Source organism: Ascaphus truei, chromosome 18 (genome assembly GCF_040206685.1).
Source record: "Ascaphus truei isolate aAscTru1 chromosome 18, aAscTru1.hap1, whole genome shotgun sequence".
Classification (NCBI taxonomy): Eukaryota; Metazoa; Chordata; class Amphibia; order Anura; family Ascaphidae; genus Ascaphus; species Ascaphus truei.
In genome coordinates this window covers 17,111,159-17,131,220 of record NC_134500.1, presented here as the reverse complement: position 1 = coordinate 17,131,220, position 20,062 = coordinate 17,111,159, and the positions used below count along the sequence as shown (strand labels likewise).

The following is a 20,062-nucleotide window of genomic DNA, read 5'->3' as shown; positions in this document are numbered from 1 at the left end:
CAAAAAATAACTTAGTGTCACATATACACACACATAATTATATATATGCATAGCCAGTATAACCAACCCCACACTGAGGAGACCCATTAAAGTCGAAACAGTTTGTCTGTGGGTGGGTTTGCTGGTTATACATCTTAATCCTGGATGTACTCAAAGCTGTGACCATGCAGCAAGCTTAAGCCTATAAGGAACCATGTTTATGGTTTTGAAGCAAAAGGTGGCACTGTGTGCTCATTTGCATGTCATTTCCCAGAATCCCTTGCTGCAGTGGAAGTGCTGTGTGCTAGGGGATAATGGTGAAAGGTGGGGTTGCAGACCTGTCTAAGACATGCAAATGAGCATACGGTAATATTTCCATTTGCTATATATATATATATATATATATATATATATATATATATATATATATATATATAAAAATATACAGAACACCTACAAGCTCAAATTGAACCCCCAAAATACCCACAACATATATATAAGCATATAAGTTTCACAGAGGAGTGCTACTGAGCATGGCAATATGTATTTAAAACCAGAGACATAACATAAAACACAGACAAAGCTCAGTGCACATCCAGAAAAACTTATATACGGTACAGTGCCTAAATATACATGTATAAATAACTAATAAATAAAATTGTCTTTGCAGTGTGATTGTGACAAATCTATTACAGAGTGCTTTTCCTGGTAATGTACAGGTTAATAAAAGCTTCAATCAGACTTAGAACTTTTGCAACTTATATTGACAGATTTATTATAAATCATTCTTCCTGGCAATGCACAGGTTATTAAGAATTTATATTAGTGTTAGGGACCCTTGAAACGTGGTCTGCCGTGAAGTTTGGCTCAAGGGCTTACAACAATTTAGCCAAAATGTTAAACTAAAAGACCATTTTATTTATTAGTTATTTATACATGTATATTTAGGCACTGTACCGTATATAAGTTTTTCTGGATGTGCACTGAGCTTTGTCTGTGTTTTATGTTATGTCTCTGGTTTTAAATACATATTGCCATGCTCAGTAGCACTCCTCTGTGAAACTTATATGCTTATATATATGTTGTGGGTATTTTGGGGGTTCAATTTGAGCTTGTAGGTGTTCTGTATGTTTTATAATTCTTGTGCAGCTAGTCTTGGCTGTTTTGGAGGGTGGCAACCTCCTATCCAATTGAAGCTCACTCCCTCCCACATTTAAATGGTTAAAAGCTCACTCCATGGCATCTCCCACTATCAGGGGAACTTGCCTGCATGCAGTGTGATTGTGACAAATCTATTACAGAGTTCTTTTCCTGGTAATGTACAGGTTAATAAAAGCTTCAATCAGACTTAGAACTTTTGCAACTTATATTGACAGATTTATTATAAATCATTCTTCCTGGCAATGCACAGGTTATTAAGAATTTATATTAGTGTAGGGACCCTTGAAACGTGGTCTGCCGTGAAGTTTGGCTCAAGGGCTTACAACAATTTGGCCAAAATGTTAAACTAAAAGACCATTTTATTTATTAGTTATTTATACATGTATATTTAGGCACTGTACCGTATATAAGTTTTTCTGGATGTGCACTGAGCTTTGTCTGTGTTTTATGTTATGTCTCTGGTTTTATATATATATATATATATATATATCTATATATATATATATATATAGATATATATATATATATATCTATATATATATATATATATATATATTCTAGTTAACAAAGCTTGAAACTACTGGTCTGAAATTCTAGTCATTTATGTATTTCTACAGTTAGATGCAGTAACTGTGAAATGGTTTGTTGGGGAGAGGGCACTAGGTCGATCTTTATGCAGCTCATGTGAGCAAGGCAATGAACTTCATCTGTAAGTGATGATAAATGATAAATCTTCAATTGCTCCGAGTTCCATGATAGATACCGCTTGATTCAACTGTCACTCACTGGCTTCTTGAACTCTGACAGAAGGCTTAAAATAATAAGCAATCCTGTCAATGAAATACATTTTATTGTTTGACAAAAAGAAACCTTTGTTTGTCAAGACGAACAACAAGAACTATTCACCTTTTAAAAGATTCGTAATAATAATGCTATTGTATTTGTGTCCCAGGGAGAAACATATTTTAGATGCCTTGTTTTCCAAATCATTAGAGAAAGAAATGCATTTGCTATGCAGGTGATAGCAAATATTTTTTATAGTTCTAGAAAAGAATAAAGGATTTGGCATGAGATATTAGGAAAAATATCACTCAAACACAGTGGCACTTTACGTACTACATTAATCAGCCAGGATGAAAATGTACACATCATTATTGAACCAAGTAAATTCTCTAATGTACCTAATTTTATTATGACATTTTGCATTAAGGAAATATCTATATGACTTGAAACACCAGACAGTAATGTCAGAAAGGCTATAAGTTTGTATGAGAATTGCTTTGTAGAGACATCGTTTTGCAAGAGAGGCTCTAGTTTCACTTTTAGTTGGAAGACAGGCCAGATCTAATGAGGCTTATGGTCTTGTTTTAACTAATGCTTGCATGAATGAGTCTGCTGATGGAGAATGGTGTTACGCAGTGAACAGTAAGCCCTGCTTGGCATTGAATTATGCGCAACCAATAATGCTGAGTAGGATCAGTTGCGATTGGGGGGCTGTGAGGGTAATAATAGCATGTTACTTAGTCAGGTGATGAGGTGTAGCAAGGCATCATTCCATGGTTCCATGATATAGAACAATACAGAACACATTAAATCAGGGCTCATAACATCACGTTACCTAAATAAATTAGAGACGTTATTTTCCCTGAGGTTAACACATGTCAAAAAAGCTAATTTTACGCAAAAACAAAGAATAATATCCACAGAACCCCAGGAAGGAGCGTAATTCCATGAGGTTCTCTGGTCAGGGCCAGTTCACCACAGCTTAAATTTTAGCCGGATCGGTGGCGATTCCATCTGCAGATACTATGTGGTCCATGTAGGTCACCGAAGTGCGACAGAAACAACATTTAGTACTTTTAGTAGCTGTTCCTCGTGTTCTTCCAGGGTTTTACCGAACACGCTGATGTCGTCCAGGTACACTAGACATTCCCTAGGATTCATATTCCCAATTGTCTTTTCCATTAACTGCTGGAACGTGGCTAGGGCACCACCTATGCCTTGGGGCATACGCGTGAATTGGTAGAATCCAAGGGGACACACAAAGGCCATTTTCTCCTGGTCCTCGGCGCTCATTGGCACTTGATAGTACCCTGACCTCAGGTCCAGTACGCTGAACCACTGGTTTCCAGATAGCACATTTAGGGGTTCTTCAATCCGGAGCAGATTGTACTGGTTGGGTACCGTGGGATTGTTCAAGGTCCGATAATCCACACATAACCGGACCGACCCATTTTTCTTCCGCACCACCACAATCGGCGATGCATAGGGGCTACGGGATTCCGTGACTATGCCCGCTGACTCCATCTCTTGCAGGATGTCTCTCACATCTTCCACATTCCGAGGGGCTATGCGCGGGACCGCTCCCGAAAAGGAGTAGTTGCGACTGCAACCCACATCCATATCACTAGTTGAGAATACTTCTCGTCTCGCTTCCAGTTTGGCCCTTAGTTGTTCTCTCCACTCATCAGTCAGGGTGGAGTCTCCAAAATCTAAGGCCATGCCGGCTGATTGTTCTGATATTGCTGCCGTATTTGCTTGCACTCCTATCTGCTTGACGGGAGTGACAGAGTGACAGAGTGACAGGATATATTTGCCCTAGACTTTGGCCATAATCGAAGGGCATGGGATACGGGGAGATATTCTGAACAAACACCCGGACTCTCCTTAGCATCTCGGAGGTCCATTCTCTCCCTTCAGCCATTAGCTTGTAGCCTCGCCGCCCGTCATCTTCAGGTGTACTTTCTAGAGAGAAGAGATGGTCGGCTTCATTCCTTTCCGGATAGCAGCATGTGGCAGTCATGTGTTTCATGACTTCTTATCCATTTTAACATGGACCCCTAAAAGCTTATGCCTGACTCTAACAGAACTTTAGAGGTTGTATATATTTTTTTTATACCCATTCACTATCACCGCAGTGTTGATGAATCATGAATGTATTCAAATAATAATTTATTTTGCACTACATACAGTACCTGTTTGGTAAATAAAATAAAAAAAGTCAAGTATTGGGTTTTGGAGGAAAGTAGACAACTGCAACAGTTTGTTGTACTTTAGATGGAAATTGCATGGACAAACCCTGATAAATATTGTATACAGTTGTTTTCAAGAATACAAAAGTCTTCAAATGCGAAGGAGAAAGGGTTTTTTTTGTTATTGAAAGGCTCACACACTTCAGTTTCCATTAAGAGTTTTTATGCTGGTTCAAAAAACGATACATAAGCTGAAAAAACGTCTGTCAATTAAGTGGTTTTTTTTCCCTTCAGTTTCCATTTCTAAACACCTGACATTAGACCACAATGGTATAAAATCACTATGGACCATACTATTATGGATCTTTGTGCAGCATAAACATTTTTGCTTGGTGTTTTGTATTAGACTGGAGGGTTGGAAGATTTTTTTTTTACACGTTAGAAGATCAAAGTCATTGATCAGAACTGCCTGAAATCATATACACCTCTGCAGGGGTGATTAGTAGAAACACTGATATATAGGGTTTTGTTTCACATGTAGTCAGAAGACAGCACTTCTATTTATAGCTGTGCTGTAAGGATACAGAAGAGAACACATTATAGATGCTTATTTTAGGAAGAAACTCTAAGCCAGTTGGAAACCCTATGTGAGGTCTACCCCCTAAAGTAAGTTGTAGTTGTTTTTTTAAGACCGTAGCAGTCTACATAAATACGATCATCCAAACAACTCATACTTTAGAATAGCGGTGCGCAAACTGGGGGGGCGCGGGCAGTGGCAGAGGTTCCGCACTCCTCCCCAAGGCATTTAAATTAATGCTGGGGGATCGCGTGAGGCTTCTGCTACTGCTGCGGCCAGCTTAATTCTAACATTTGCCCGTAATTTTCCGGGGCTTTTTCCGGCTGGCGCCGAACTTGACCGCGCACCAGTCGCATCTTCCCCTCCCCTCGCGACCCCCTGGCCGGTCCGCCTCTGCTTCGCGCAGCTTCGCGCATCTTCCCCGCATCTTCCCCTGACCCCGCTTACCCCCTTCAACCTTCGGGGATGCCGGCGGAACCCTGCCACGTGTGACCGGCGCCACAGTGACGCGCGGCACGTGTCAGAAACCAGCCGCGTCTGCCCGCACATTGCGGTGGCGGCCGCAGGAGAATAAAGGCGGCCGCTACTGTACATAAAACTTACTGGGATTCAGACGCGTCTCCATGGCAACGCGGCGTCATGTGACCTGATGTCACATGACCCTGGAGTATGATTTGACGCGGATGTCAGGTAGGAGAAGGGGCGTGAGACCGGGGGATGCCAGGCAGGGGGGTGCAGCATCAAATGTTTCCACTCCCCTGCTTTAGAATATGCTCAAAACAGCTGTTTCTGCTTCAGGGTAAATTCAACAACCCCCTAAAAATATGCTGAGTGTTTCTAAAGACATAGGGTGTTCTTTACCAAAGTCTCCCGGCTGAAAAACTGGGACAAGCCTGTGCAAAAGGGTTGCACCAGATTTATCCAAAAGGAAAAACTGCCATTGCTTTCAATGGGATTCCTTTCCTTTAGAGCTCCCAAACGTTCCTACTCTTCAAATAGTTTGGGTATCTCCAATGTAGAGGGGGTTATAGACCAAGCTTTGAAAATGAGTGTTTTGGTGTTATGTTGCTAGCTATATTATCAAGCTATTTTGCTATACTTACCTCAATGAGTCGCTGCGAAAGGAGACGAGGAAAGGATGCAGGCCGAGCCAGAGGTTCACTAAGCACCGGTACAAGGTATCACACCCCAATCCAGTGATAATTGCAATTTAAGTGCATGGCAGCTACAGCTAGATTGGGGTGCGATACCCCACATGGTGGTTTAGTGTCAATCCCATCCATAGATGGATGATACCCATGTTCTAAATGTATGCATCTATTTCTTGGCTTGTATTGTTTCTCCCTTATTCATGCATGATACAAATGTAGCAATAGGTTATTGCACCCACTGGTTTGTTATAGAGAGATATTCCGTGATTATTTTGCATCATCACACTGCTATTGAATCCTATGCAAAATCGGAGACATTCTGTGTTGTAACGCATACACCTTATATCACACAAACAGGAAAAAACAGGTTAAACCATCTTGTAAGCCTCATACACTTTGTGACGTCCGTCTGGATGATTTTGTGTACCAGCTAACCCAGGGGTGGACAACTCTGGTCCTCAAGGGCCACCAACAGGTCAGGTGTTAAGGATATCCCTTCTTCTGCACAGGTGGCTCAATCAGTAGCTATGTCTTCGACTGAGCCAGGGATTGACCCACCTGTGCTGAAGCAGGGATATCCTTGCAATCTGACATGTTGGTGGCCCTTGAGGACGGAGTTGCCCACCCCTGACCAAACCTAACAAAAACGTGTCTTAAAATAAAAAAGAGAGAATACTTCTGCATAATACGAGTTTCTCAGCTGGAATTCAGCGCAGTTAGTATGCAGCATTACGAATGAGTAATGAGGACCAAAATTTGCAATAATATTTTGGAATACCTATTTGCCATCTAGTGAGTAAGGACCATTGATGTAATAGACGTACAAAATTTGACGTGTTTTGTGATTTATTTATTTTTTTAGAAAAATCCGGCAACTTTCGTCAGAAAAATGTGCACGGTCACACGCGTTTATATGACCTTGCTTTTTTAAATACAAATTTGAGGTAAAATTGATGAAAAATTTAGTTGGAAACAGTCAAATATCATCATTTTTGGTACATTTTGGAAAAAAATTGGCAACAATTGTGACGTTTTTCAAAAAAATTTATTACGTCCCAAAAATCCTCAAAATGCTGTTAAACCGCGAATTAAAAAAAACAAACATGATAAACGTATGACCTGGTTTGCGACCAGTTCCCAAATCTTTATTAGGTACTCTTGTTGTTGACAGACTTGAACACTAGAGGACAGCGCTAGCGCTAAAACATTGCGTATTCTCGAGCTCGGTGTTTTAATAAGCATGCGTTAGCAGGCTGAGAAAAGTAATCAGTGTGTCATAGTCAGAATAGAAAATGGAAAAACCTTTATAGCACACATATTGTTTAAATCCAAGTTACAGAATGGGTGACACTTTCAGAGTTTTAATGTACAGGTGTAGCAAGATTTACTGTTGTGTTGCCGCGACCGCTACTATCGGGGCCCGGGCGGATTAACGCTGTGGGGGGGTCCAATCCAGAAGCATGGACCCCCCCCCCCGCAGCGCGATTGCGACAAACATGGTCTCTAGCGCCGCAGTCGTTTGCATTTTTGGCCGCGGCACTGCCGACAGTAAGTCTTGGACAACCAAACATGAAATAGATACCCGCACACCTAATGTAAGGTGTGTGGTGGGTGCACTAAGGGATATACAGACAAACACAGGTGCCTCACACATCCAGGTGGAGGTTTAGATACAAGATGCCCCCAAATTACATGCACTCAATCACCTGCACTCAATCACAGGTACAGCAGACGACTCAGAATGCAGGCGTGCATCCTGACGCTCGTTACACAGTTTGTCAAGGGATCTTGTGTATCACTGACAATAGAGTATTCATATCATAAGCTCCTACCACTCTGACTTCTGTAGTTCTGTATATATACACCTCATTACTCTGGTGTACGTGACTGAGTGCATGTCGTTTGGGGGCTTCTTGTACTGTATCTCTGCCTCCATGTGGATGTGTGAGACACCTGTGTTTGACAGTAAATCTTGCTACATCTGTATGTATCAAGTGTAGTATTGTTCCTTATTTGCTTGGGAAATAATCTCTAAGAGGCCGCCACCTAAAAAATGCTCATGTAAGGCAGTGGTGCTCAACTCCACTCCTCAAGACACCCCCAACAGGTCAGGTTTTAAGGATATCCCAGCTTCAGCACAGGTAGCTCAATCAGTGGCTCAGTCAAAGAACCCTGACCCGTTGGGGGGTCTTGAGGACTGGAGTTGAACACCTCGATCTAAGGAAAGATACTTATTAAGCTAATAAAATCAAAGTATCGTTGCAGTAAAGTATGAAAAAAAAATATCAGAAAAGAGAAACTCTATCCCCGATAAAACGGTAAGCTGAAAATCCAAATAAAATATCCAGTGACTGTAATGCACATATTTTGTACAATACTATCATTTATGCTGTTATAAGTAACTCATTGGTATATTATTTTCTTGTAGGTACTCTGGAACGCCATGAAACCGGAGACGTTGCAAAAGCAATTCTAACATCTTGTGAAGATTTCAATATTGTAATGACAGACTCTATGGTTTCCGTTTCTCAAGAGGCACAAAAAACCATTCGGACCACTTATAAGTCATCAAACTCGTATAAACTTGGCACACTATCACATAACCTAATGCACCCTGAAAAGACTTCAAACAAAGTAAGGAAAAAAAATGCTTATTTGTACGAAACAGCAATGTTGTCACTTATATACACAGTATATTACAAAGCCCATGCTTATTACCATATATCCCTGCTACATTTCCACATATCTACATTGTGTTAGATTTAAGGTGGTAATGTTAAAAGCTTGACTGTATCTCTTGTTAAATATCCCCCTAGTTATGACCATTCTGTACTTGGGGCTAAAAGGCACAGAACTGCAGTACACTGTAAACCAGACCTGCACAACTCCAGTCCATGAGGGCCGCAAACAGGTCAGGTTTTCAGGATATCCCTACTTCAGCACAGCTGGCTCAATTAGTGGCTCAGTAATACTGAGCCACTAATTAAGCCAGCTGTGCTGAAGTAGGGATATCCTGAATACCTGACCTGTTTGCGGCCCTCGGAGACTGAAGTTTTGCAGGCCTGCTGTAAACCGTATGCAAGTGGTGTAGGCCAGGGGTGATCAACTCTAGTACTCTAGCCCTCCCTACCAGGTCAGGTTTTAAGGATGTCCCAGCTTCAGCACAGGTGACCCAATCAGTCCCTACTTCAGCCCTGTGCTTCAGTCCCTGCTTCCGCACAGGTGGCTCAATCAGTCTTTGACTGAGCCACTGATTGAGCCACTTCTGCTGATGCTGGGGTATCCTTAAAACCTGACCTGTTGGGTGGGGTGTGCGTTGAAGGCTGAAGTTGAGCACCCCTGGTGTAGGCAATCAAGCGACTAATACATTTTGATGCTTTCTAACGTGGGAAGAGTAACAACTCCGTAGGGGGGAAAAAGAATTGAAGAGAGGGCTAAAATATGTGGTTGTTTTGTGTTGAAAATTTTTTTGTGGTCATTTAAAATGCGACCCATTGCAAAAGATGGATCTCTTAAATTGACATACTTTTTTTAAAAGAGTAGATGCATGCATACTGGGGATTTTAACAAAAAAGTATTAAGCTTTATTTAACTATTATTATAGCGAAAATATAAACAGATCCAATGGTTACTAATAAACTAAAAATGGAAACAAGCACTAAGGGCCTCATGCAGAGATCAGCGCTAACAGGGAAAGCGGCATGTTTTGGCGAATTCTGCCTTGAGAAAGGCAGATAATGGCACGTTTTAAAAAAAGCGCCAATTTTTTTTTTTTTTCTTGAAACTCGCCGCGCGGCTGGAGAGATCCTAATCTCTCCGGTGTTTAAAACGGCCGTATGCAGAGAGCCGCGAACGCCATCTAGTGGCTGTTCGCGCCAAAAAAATGGCGAGATTTTCAACATTTTTCCTCTCCACCATGAAGCTGGCGCTCCGCGGCCGATGGAGGAGAAAAAAAAAAAAAAAACGATTTCTTTCCCACTAGTTTCAACAGCGCTCAGCGCTGGTTGAAACTCTCCATATGCAGAAAGGATTGTAAATGCAGTTTTATGCCCTTTCTGCATATGGAGAAAAAAACTCTCCAATAAAGCTAAATTTTATTCCCCTCTCCAATTCTAAATAGCGCTGCTCTCTGCATGAGGCCCTAAAACTCCAAAGCATCAACGTTGGTGGTGAAAACTGATAGGTTACAGAAGTAAACGTGTGTGTGAAATGTATTTTCCTGTAACAACGCAGTAAGAAAGCAGTGCCACGGTTTGTTAGAATGTAACCGTGATAACTCACTCTGCTACTGCTATTGTCAGGCTCTCAAAAAGACCTGCAGGTTAATGAATTCACAAAAGTCTACGGCCGTGGAAAGAAGTCCGCGCGCCACAGCCGAACTTCAAAGACTTTGTTGTGTCACAACATTTGTGTTCATGTAAATCTGGGACACAAAGGAAGAATGCCTCAATTTCATGGTGCTGTGGCCTTTCTTACTTGGTTATTGTACTGCACGTGCCAAAAGGAGTCCCAATAACAGAAGGCCACTGTTCGGCCTTGTGTGACAAATGCAGTTGACACAAGATCCATATTAATGTTGTCAAGCATCCTTGATGTATCTAAGCAGATTTTAATTATTTTCAGCATCACAATCCCTATATTATGCGGTTTAATAGTTTTTTTTTTCCAAGGAATGCTTGCTTAACCCGTTCACTCCCAGAGAAGTCTGCAATGCATCCGTAGGCTCCCGAAGTAACGAAAAGCGTAATGTTTGTATGTGAAACCTCTCCTAAAAATGAAACTTCTTTTTTTTTTGTATATGGGCCTCCGTCATTGACATCGGGTATTAATCAAGTCAGCGATTTGTGTGGCAAAGTGCCATTTGAATAGTGTATTGTTAGAATACTTATGGTCCACTTGACAAGGGCTCTTGCTGTAAATAGTGCAATTTGACTCCAGCTGTTAAAGAGTGGCTTTGACAGCAGCCAAATAGAATGGAGATGCTTTACTGCACCGCAGAAAAATCAATAGTGGGTTCTTGTCCACAGTAACCTGCTCTTTTCTGCCGATTTATACAAACCTACAATAGACCTCGCAAGATAAAGTCAAAAATAATATCTATAAATGATAGAAATGCAATTTCAGTGTATGCTGCAGGGAGGATAGCAATATGGAGCCCCCTCCTAAAGGAGAAAACTATGACTAGCATTGGTTTAATTTTGAATCTCTTGATTATTTTGTTCATTTTATTCTGGCACTGAATACACATATAACATGTGGTATGTTACTCCGTTTTTAAAGTAGGTGGAGCTGTACTACTGCTGCTTATTTCACATTAGGTGTATTGATACAGCCCGGCTTATTGATACAATGGCTGTAGCCCCATGATATATGTTGTGATCGTTCAATGCTTGCAGAGTGTTGCTTCTTAGGCTGGGGCCATAGAGGGGGTAGCAGGGCTGAGGCGCGCTGACGCTGAGGCTCGCCTGCTGAGATCTGCGCGATTTCATGCCCATGCAGGCGAGCCAGCGGTCGCGATCGGAGGCGGGGGGAGACTGAGGGAGGTGGGGCAGTGACGTCGCTGGGCCAATCGCCCGCGACGCACTGACGTCAACGTCACGGCGCCGTGATGTTGACGCTGCTCCGCGCTGATTGGATGTTTTCAGCCGACAGCGCTCTGAAAAACAGCTTGGCTGTCGGCTGAAAAATCCAGCGCCTCAGCACGCCTGTGGACGCTGGCGTGAGCCCCTTCTCAAGGCATCCTCAATGAGGATCAGGGGCTCAGCGCGGAGCGTCCGCACGGCTCAGCGCGGCCTGTCCTTCTATGGACTCGGCCTTACAATCAGCTTTGTGCTTTCCTTCCCTGGTGGTACCCAAAACTACACCGCTCCCTCTGACTGTTCTTAAAGGCCTCCAAGCATGTTGCAAAATTAGCTTTCCATACTTATGGAGTTCTGCTTGTCATACTGTCTTATGAGTCTGCCATGTAATTTCTGGTTAGAATGTATACAGTACATTGTTTAATATGTTTTTCTTGGTAGCAATGTCTCATCCCCCTGTTAACTAAATTACTAACGCAGCAATTTAATAGAAGAGTTATAAAACATTTTTTTAAATATATAATGCATTTATGTTGTCTGCGCTGATTCTTTCCTTTCTATTTCATGTTGTACCATAAGCGCATAGCAATATCTGCATGGATTAAGAGCGTTTTTGGAAGTGTGAGAACTACAGTAATAGAGACTAAAAGGACACATGGCATCTCTTGTCCAATGGATATATATGTGCGATGTAGGATTTCAGAGGGATCCTGCCACGTATACGATTTCTTTAATTTCCTACGGTTATCTAAAAATCATAGCGCCTTTGGTGATTTAAGAAATAATACTTATACAGGTCTGTGCAATAATAAAGGTTCAATTCATTTTTAAGAGCGTTTACATTCATATTTTGGAGGCATTTATGTGATAAAGATAAAGCTCACATGAAGGTACCTTACAATATTAAGTAAAGCTGAATACAATGTACAGGCATAACCCGGTTTAAGGACACTCACTTTAAGTACATATCGCCCAATAGGCAAACGGCAGCTCACGCATGCGCCTGTCAGCACGTCCTGAACAGCAATACCAGCTGCCTACCTGTACTGAAGCTGTGCGCAAGCGGGGAGACTATAGAGCCTGTTACACATGTGTTATTTACATCAGTTATGCCTGTATATGACGATTGCCGTACAGTACATGCATCGATAAGTGGAAAAAGGGAGTGCTTCACTTTAAGTACATTTTCGCCTTACATACCTGCTCCGGTCCCATTGCGTGGATGCGGGGTATGGCTGTATATGCAATACCATTTTTTGATAGACAGAATTACACCTATGTGGCATAGAAAATGTGTCTATACATTTCACAAATATGTTATGTAAATATAGACTAAACCAACGGAGCGCAAAATGGGGGGGGGCGGGAGATTTTTCTGGGGGGGTGCGGGTCGTTGCAGGGGCCCCACGCTCTTCCCCGAGGCATTAATATTAAATGCCGGGGGATCGCGTGGGGCCTCTGCAACGCTATTACTTACCTTGATTCTGCCGGCGTCACTTGTGTCCATGGCAAAATGGTGTCAAATGATGCCGCGGGGTCATTTGACGTGACGTGACGTCACCTGCATCAGAAGATGCTGCAGGTCACGTGACATCATATGACCCCGTGGCGTCATTTGACGCCACATCAAGGCAAGGGAGGGGGCGCGAGCACCAGCGGAGGGAAGACATGGGGGCGCAGCAGCAAAAGTTTGCACTCCCCTGGGCTAAACTGTAATTCCAGGAATTACTGAAATCCCTGCTCTCTGATTGGTCAACTTTTAGGGCATTAATACACTCGTTAGTGATGCTTGGAATTGTTGGCACCTTGCCAAATCACAGAGCGGGGGGAGTTCATTACTTGCTCTGCTGGTGCAGGCGGGAGATAGGTCAAAGGGAGCGGGTGTTAGGTAGTGAATGCGGGTCACCGGGGGAGCAGGATCATCCGGGGTGCAGGTGGGAGAAACAAAAGCATCTGAGGGTGTGGATGGGTGGGAGTGCAAACATCACATGGAGTAAGGAGGAGAGGCGTAGGGCAAAATCATCCTGGGTGTGGTGGAGTTGGGGTCAAAAGCATCCATGGTGTGGGGAGGAGGGGAGATGGTGGTAAGAGGGATATTGCAGAGGGCTAGAGGAGCAGGGTAAAGTCTAGAGGTGGACTGGAGGGGGAAGGGGTGTAGATGGTGGCCTATTTGGTATTTAAAAAAATGTAATAATGGAAAATATCAAAACATTAGCCTATAATAGTAATAACCCCACGGCCCTTCAACTCTTCCACCCAGGGGGCGGTATAAATGTAAAAGTGGTGTAACACTGTTCATTTAAGTCACAGTTGCTTGAGTTTATAAACCTCATATTGATGATGCAAAGAACAAAAAATTGAAGTTGTATAAAAGTGTATATTCTGTTTGTTTTCAGTGGGTTTTTCTTTTGTACATTGTTCCTAGTGTTTGTCTAATATTAAATAATGAAACACTGCAAATTTTTCCAGTGCTGTTTAAAAGATTGCTCATAAGAGGTCTTCTTAGACTAACCAGAGGTCCCCAACTCCAGTCTACAATGACCCCTAACAGTCCAGGTTTTAAGGCTATCCTCTCATTGGCATAGGTGGCTCAATCATTTTCACTGAACCACCTGTGCTCAAGCCGGGATATCCTTAAAACCTGCACTGTTAGTGGCTCTTGAGGACAGAGTTGTGGCGGGCGCTGCGGGGACAAGAGTCGCCCCTCAATGGGGCCGGGCCTGCTGCGAGGGGTGGCCGCCACGCCGCGGGGCCACTTTTTCCTGCAGACAGGAAAATTGTGATGAACACTAGCGATGGGGCAGCGCTAGGCCATGCCCCCGGCGGTTCAGCCAATGAGGGCAAACGTGTCTGGTGACATCATGGCGGCGCCCCCCCGTCACTCCCCCAGACCGGGGAACTCGGCTGCACACGCCGCCAGCCTGGCTGTTGCGCGTGCAGTGCGGACAGCGGGACCATAGCCTTACACTAACTCACTTTAGGTCACTTTACTACAAGGCCTTTTACATCTGCCAGCTTCTCATGCATGACACTGCACATACATAAGTACGTACTTTCATAGCTTAGTCTACCTTTTACAATGGGTTTGGAGAAATGGAAACCTACTGGTCACAATGACTTGGCACTACCAAATCAATACCCCATTCCGAAGCTATTTACTTGGTATTTTGAGCCAGTACAATAAACATTTGCTTTATACTGTATGAAGGCTTTTGCTTTTGAGGTGGCTGGAGGCAAATGCAGGGGCTTTACCCATGCATTCAAAGGAGAGACATGACAACCAAGAAGTTAGCACCCTCTCACCCATTCCAGTTTAGCCCACACCTTGCCATTCGTAACATACACAGGTGTCCAATTTAAGACTGGACAATAGAAAAGGCCATGCCATCATGTGACTCCCTTCTAAAAGTTATGGAATTGTACACTTGCCATCCTCATTAAACATATTTTGCAAGTGATTTGGTCCTGACTCTAAATAGCGAATACAAGATGCTTAACTTGTATTTATTTTTCTCTAAGAGTAGAACTAGATCTTGAATGCATGAAGGAACTCTAAGGTCCCAACTGTTGTATGGCATTGAACATTACTATATCCTACAAAGATGTGGCAACCCTCCCCAATCCTGAGCATTTTAGACTTTCATGGATGGTGAAAACATCATGAACACTTCGCCAAAAAACACCACCCGCGAATATGAATATATTACTTAAAAATCAACTTAATGTCAACTTTCATAGAAATGTTTGTTTTAAAGTTGACAATTGTTGGAAAAATATATTGAATATTTGTGAATGTTGCAAATAGTTGCATAAAAAAAGCAAGTCGTATACATTTGGTTACCCTACAAACTAACAAGTAGCCTTTTCTCAACTGTTTTGTCGAATATATTTCTTAACAACTTTGTGGTAACTTTTACAAAGTGAACAGGGACAGATGTATACATCTCTAATGGCCAGTTCCAAGTGTCACTTCTGTATGTGGTTGCAAGTCAAGAATGTTTTAAACAGGAGGCAACATCTGAAAGATAATACATTTTATTTGACATATCTATTTATTCTGATCCTCTTTATTGTCTCTAATGCTTCAGAACACCATTAAAAGGGTCATTGGATTTTGTTACATATTTCATCTGTTTTCTGTGTGACTGTATTCATTTTCTTGGATTATTCCAGTGACAGACATTCATTAACGTAGGTTCTTGTGCACTGTATAGCGCTTGATATATGATGGCTCCTTCCTATCTGCCAGGCTGATAAAGAGGTCTGTCATACACAGAAATCTGATAAAGCTTTGCAGCCCAAAAGAGGCTCAGGAGGGAAGACAAACATTTGCATTTGGGCAGCTGAGACAACTGCAAGGCTGCTGTAGATTCTGGAACGGGGAACTACTGTGAACCCAGTTTTCTTTACTGTAGGTTAGAGTTACGTGGTTGTGTCATGAAGTGAATTTCTCTTGCAAGAGTTGTACATATTTACAAAGGGATGTGAAATAGATTGTCATCATTTCATTATTTAAACTGAAACCATATGTAGAAAAACAAGGAAGAAAGCGCAAGGCCCTCATAGTGTAGTAAATAAAATAGAAAGTTTTATAAAGAAGGTAATATATGCACGTACAGAATATAGGATAAAAATGGCCATGTAGGTATAATAAGCCGTTTGGAACAGACGCCCCCACGGCTGCTGCACAGGATCATTAAAAGACTCCTCGTCGTCCTTCAAAGGCTACGATTTGCCATAGATGTTCACTTCCGCCAGACAGCTGAGGTAAGTGAAGGATATTCACCAGAGGTCGGCTTCCCCGTTAGTTGTATTCTCCCGGGTACTGCTCGTCTCCACATCCACATACTGCCGTACCCGGACAGAGTATCTGGTGATCGGATGCGGAGACGAATGGTGGAGCTCCTTACCCTGTGAGGTGACCTGACAGCTTAAACGGTGTGAGGATCCCCCCTTCCTCCGCTCGTGGATGTGGAGACGAGCAGTACCCGGGAGAATACAACTAACGGGGAAGGCGACCTCTGGTGAATATCCTTCACTTACCTCAGCTGTCCGGCGGAGGTGAACATCTATGGCAAATCGTAGCCTTTGTAGGAGGACGAGGAGTCTATTAATGATCCTGTGCAGCAGCCGTGGTGGCGTCTGTTCCAAACTGCTTATTATACCCACGTGCCCATTTTCCTCCTATATTCTGTACGTGCATATATTACCTTCTTTATAAAACTTTCTATTTTATTTACTACACTATGAGGGTCTTGCGCTTTCTTCCTTGTTTTTCTATCTAGCATTATCCTGACTCCAGCCTTCTCCAGTACAGCAGCAGACCCTCCATTCCAAAGAGAAGTTTATTAATTAATACACATTGCATTTGTGGTGTATTTGTATATTTCACTATTACACACACGTTATATTATACACTATGCACATTATTTGTTAACCATAGTTATTTACCTCTGAGTCATATATTATTCACAAAGTTGATTCACATTGTTTTTTGATTTATAATTTAATACACATATTGATGCGCTTGGACATTTTGGTTCTATATATACACTGAAACCATATGTCCCTAAAATAATGAACCATGCTAAAAACTTAAATTTTGTAAATGAAATAATGTCTGTAATTTTGTTATTAGTCTTTAAGATGACCAGTTTCTGCACATAACATTGGTGTGCAATGTAGGGAGGAGAAGTGTCTCAGTGAGTAAAAACACTGGCATTAAACAATGATGCTGAGTTTGAATCAGGGGAACCTGGTTCAATTCTCCTTGTGGCCTTGGGCAAGTCACTTTGTCTCCCTGTGCCTCGGGCACCAAAAACATTGATGGTAAGCTCATCTGGACAGAGACTGTGTCTGTAATAATCCTATGTTCTGTGTACTGGGCACTATACTGTAATTGTGAAATGCTTTGCGTCCCATTGGGAGAAAAAAACTATATGAAATAAAGTTTTTTTTTTTTTATTGTTACAAACAGATATTTTCTCTACAAGTACTACAGGTGTCAACATTTGCACCATTTGTATTCTGTGCCTATTTTATCGGCACACTTAAGGAACCTTGACCTCTTGACAAAGGTTCGCAAGCAGACCAAAACGTTGATCGCATTGTAATACATTTTTTTCATTTTGAAAGACCACTGGAGGGCCCCTCTCTCTTCACTCTCTACAATACATCATCGGTGGTCCTGTGAATAGCGGTACTACTTTTGCTGAACACCCGTGGTGTCTACATCTGGTACCGTGAGTGTACCGTTACTTGGACTAATCTTAAGGAACCTGCCCTATCTACCAGCTGGAAATGCCTCACATTTGCAATACAGTATGTTGGGTCTGTTGACAGAAGGATATTATTAGAAGCACAGCTTGGCTCACTTCTAACACTCGTACCGTATTTCCTCAGTTTAAGCAAAACATATCAGAATGAATGTTGCTCAATTTTGAAGATGTTTCAAGTGTGCAGCTTCATTGTGGGTCCTTTAAAAAGGACATATGGTGGAATGCTGAGCTAGATATAGTATAGTGCATAGCTAATAACCTGTCTGACTCAAGTACTACTGGCTGTACACAAGGTCTTGTATAGTTGTACTTCTAAACTTTACGTTGCCAAGAGAGAGGTGGAGAAGGAATCAAAGAGAAAACATAATTCCAGTTGTACTTTTAGAGTTGATATGCAATGTTGAACTACAAATAAGGGAGCAAAAGTGGATTTTTTTTTACCAGTTTAGGTCTTGATACAGACCAGTATATACTTGTTGGAATGGGAAATGTGTGGTGCTGCAGAATTAAGGAACGGTTATTACCCACTGATAATAACACAGGGGGTGATGATTTGGGCAAATCTGGAGCAAAATTGCATCATTTTCATCTTGCAACTTTGTGCCAATGTATTGAAGTAAACACTTTATGTCAAATGTAGGGAACGCTTTCTTTCCCATGCCTCAAACGCCAGCAGAAAATAGAGCAGTGCCTCAAAATAAACGTCTCTTTGCAATTTTCTTTAAGTTGATACATCCCTGCCCCAACCCTCATCCCCCAAAGAGTTGAAAGCACTGGATTGCTGCTGTATACAGTATATAGAAAGTGCAGGTGAATATGTTTAGCTATTTTGTCAGCTAACATTATTTACATAGTGACTGGTCGGAGATAAGGGTCAATGAAACCTCTTGACCTAGTGATTCCTGCCAAATCAAGTGAAGCAGAGGGACTGATATGCAGTTAGATGCGGCCTGCTAAAGCAGCCTCCACTTTAATTGGTAATGATAGCAGGTATTCTCAGTAAAGTCATTGCTGAGAGAAAACAAAAAGTATCCAATATAGTAATTTATTACCAGTCAGTGGGTTTCGCACACTAGGTTGTTTTACCCCTGCCGTGGTCGGAGAAAGAGAAAAGGTACTCTAACACTTAACCGAAAATGGATGCCCTGCTGCTATCAGAGATGCATGGTGGTCAAATGATTGCCTGTGCCATTAGCTTGGTAATGCTTTCTCTATTGTAAACTCCGAGCCCCAGGTCCTCCGTGTGCATCAGCTGCAGATTGAAGGCTTTCTAGTTTACGTTCTATTTGTGCTGCCAATCAACATGCGGTTTTCCACCAAGCGAATTTTAAGGAGGTTTCCCCCCCCCCCCCCCCCCACCCCTTCTTTTCTTAATATTGACAGCCATCTGTAGCAGAAACAGAGTGTTCTGGCAATTCAGAAGGGAAAGAGCACTATTTCCATTTACAGAATAAGTTGGCTTTCACTTACAGTAACTCCGTGTTTGAGCAGTCGGATTGTTTCATGTAAGCGTCAGCCATACGAATGCATCCAGAAGTGGATCGCAAATTTATTACAATATTCTTTTTTTTTTTTTTTTTTATTATTATTCTTGTGTGATGTTGGTCAAAGTCTCAAAATCGATTTGAAAACGAGCAAAAATCACACATTTCCACCGCAAATGTGAAGTCTCTCCAAGCGTTTGTAAGGCTGATGTAGGGAGGGTGAGAAAAAGAGTGAGGTTTGGGAGGAAAGTGTACAGATACATAGCATGGAAAAAAATATATATGTGATAAAGCGCTAATCCTTAAAGAATAATGTACTAATAGTACTAAGGTGATTACCAAAAAACAACCTTAAATATATAAGGGCTAGGCTGCCTAGTATTGGGGATCTGACTCGGATCACCAATGACATACAAAAACAACACAATATACTGACGCCTAAAGTAAACCATAAACCTTAAAGCTGCAGTTCAATCAGTATCCTGCATGTGTGTTTTTTTTTTAAATAAATCACTTCTGTATTAAGAAAAAATACTTTTAGCATTTTCTGTTTTTAAAAGAACAACTTTGAAAAACCAATTTTCTTGTATTCTACTTTAACAAGCATGTTGTTCCTGTAGCAACAATTTGCTAAGGCACAGCCCCTTCATGTCCTGTCACAAGCCCTGGCACACCCCTTTGTGAGCCCTGCCCTCCCTCTTGCACATGTCAGTGGAGAGCTCATGAATATTCATAAGCATTTCACTCACACTGAAAAAGGGGGCGTTAACAGACACCAACTTTTAATGATGTCACCAATCTTCACTGATCAATCAAAGGAGAAGGGATTGACCTGGAGCTTTGATCTTCAGTAGGTAAGTTGGTATTACACACATTTAACT

At 41.9% G+C, this 20,062-nt stretch overlaps 1 protein-coding gene across 2 annotated transcripts in view; it reads left to right on the top strand.

Annotated features, from left to right (window-relative positions):
* WDR72 (WD repeat domain 72) overlaps positions 1 to 20,062 on the top strand; it is a 131,787-nt gene that overhangs the window by 49,926 nt on the left and 61,799 nt on the right. For both annotated transcript variants that reach the window (XM_075575719.1, XM_075575718.1), the window contains exon 14: positions 8,269 to 8,474. In XM_075575719.1, the coding sequence (XP_075431834.1) occupies positions 8,269 to 8,474 (206 nt within the window). The remainder of the gene's footprint in view (positions 1 to 8,268; positions 8,475 to 20,062) is intronic.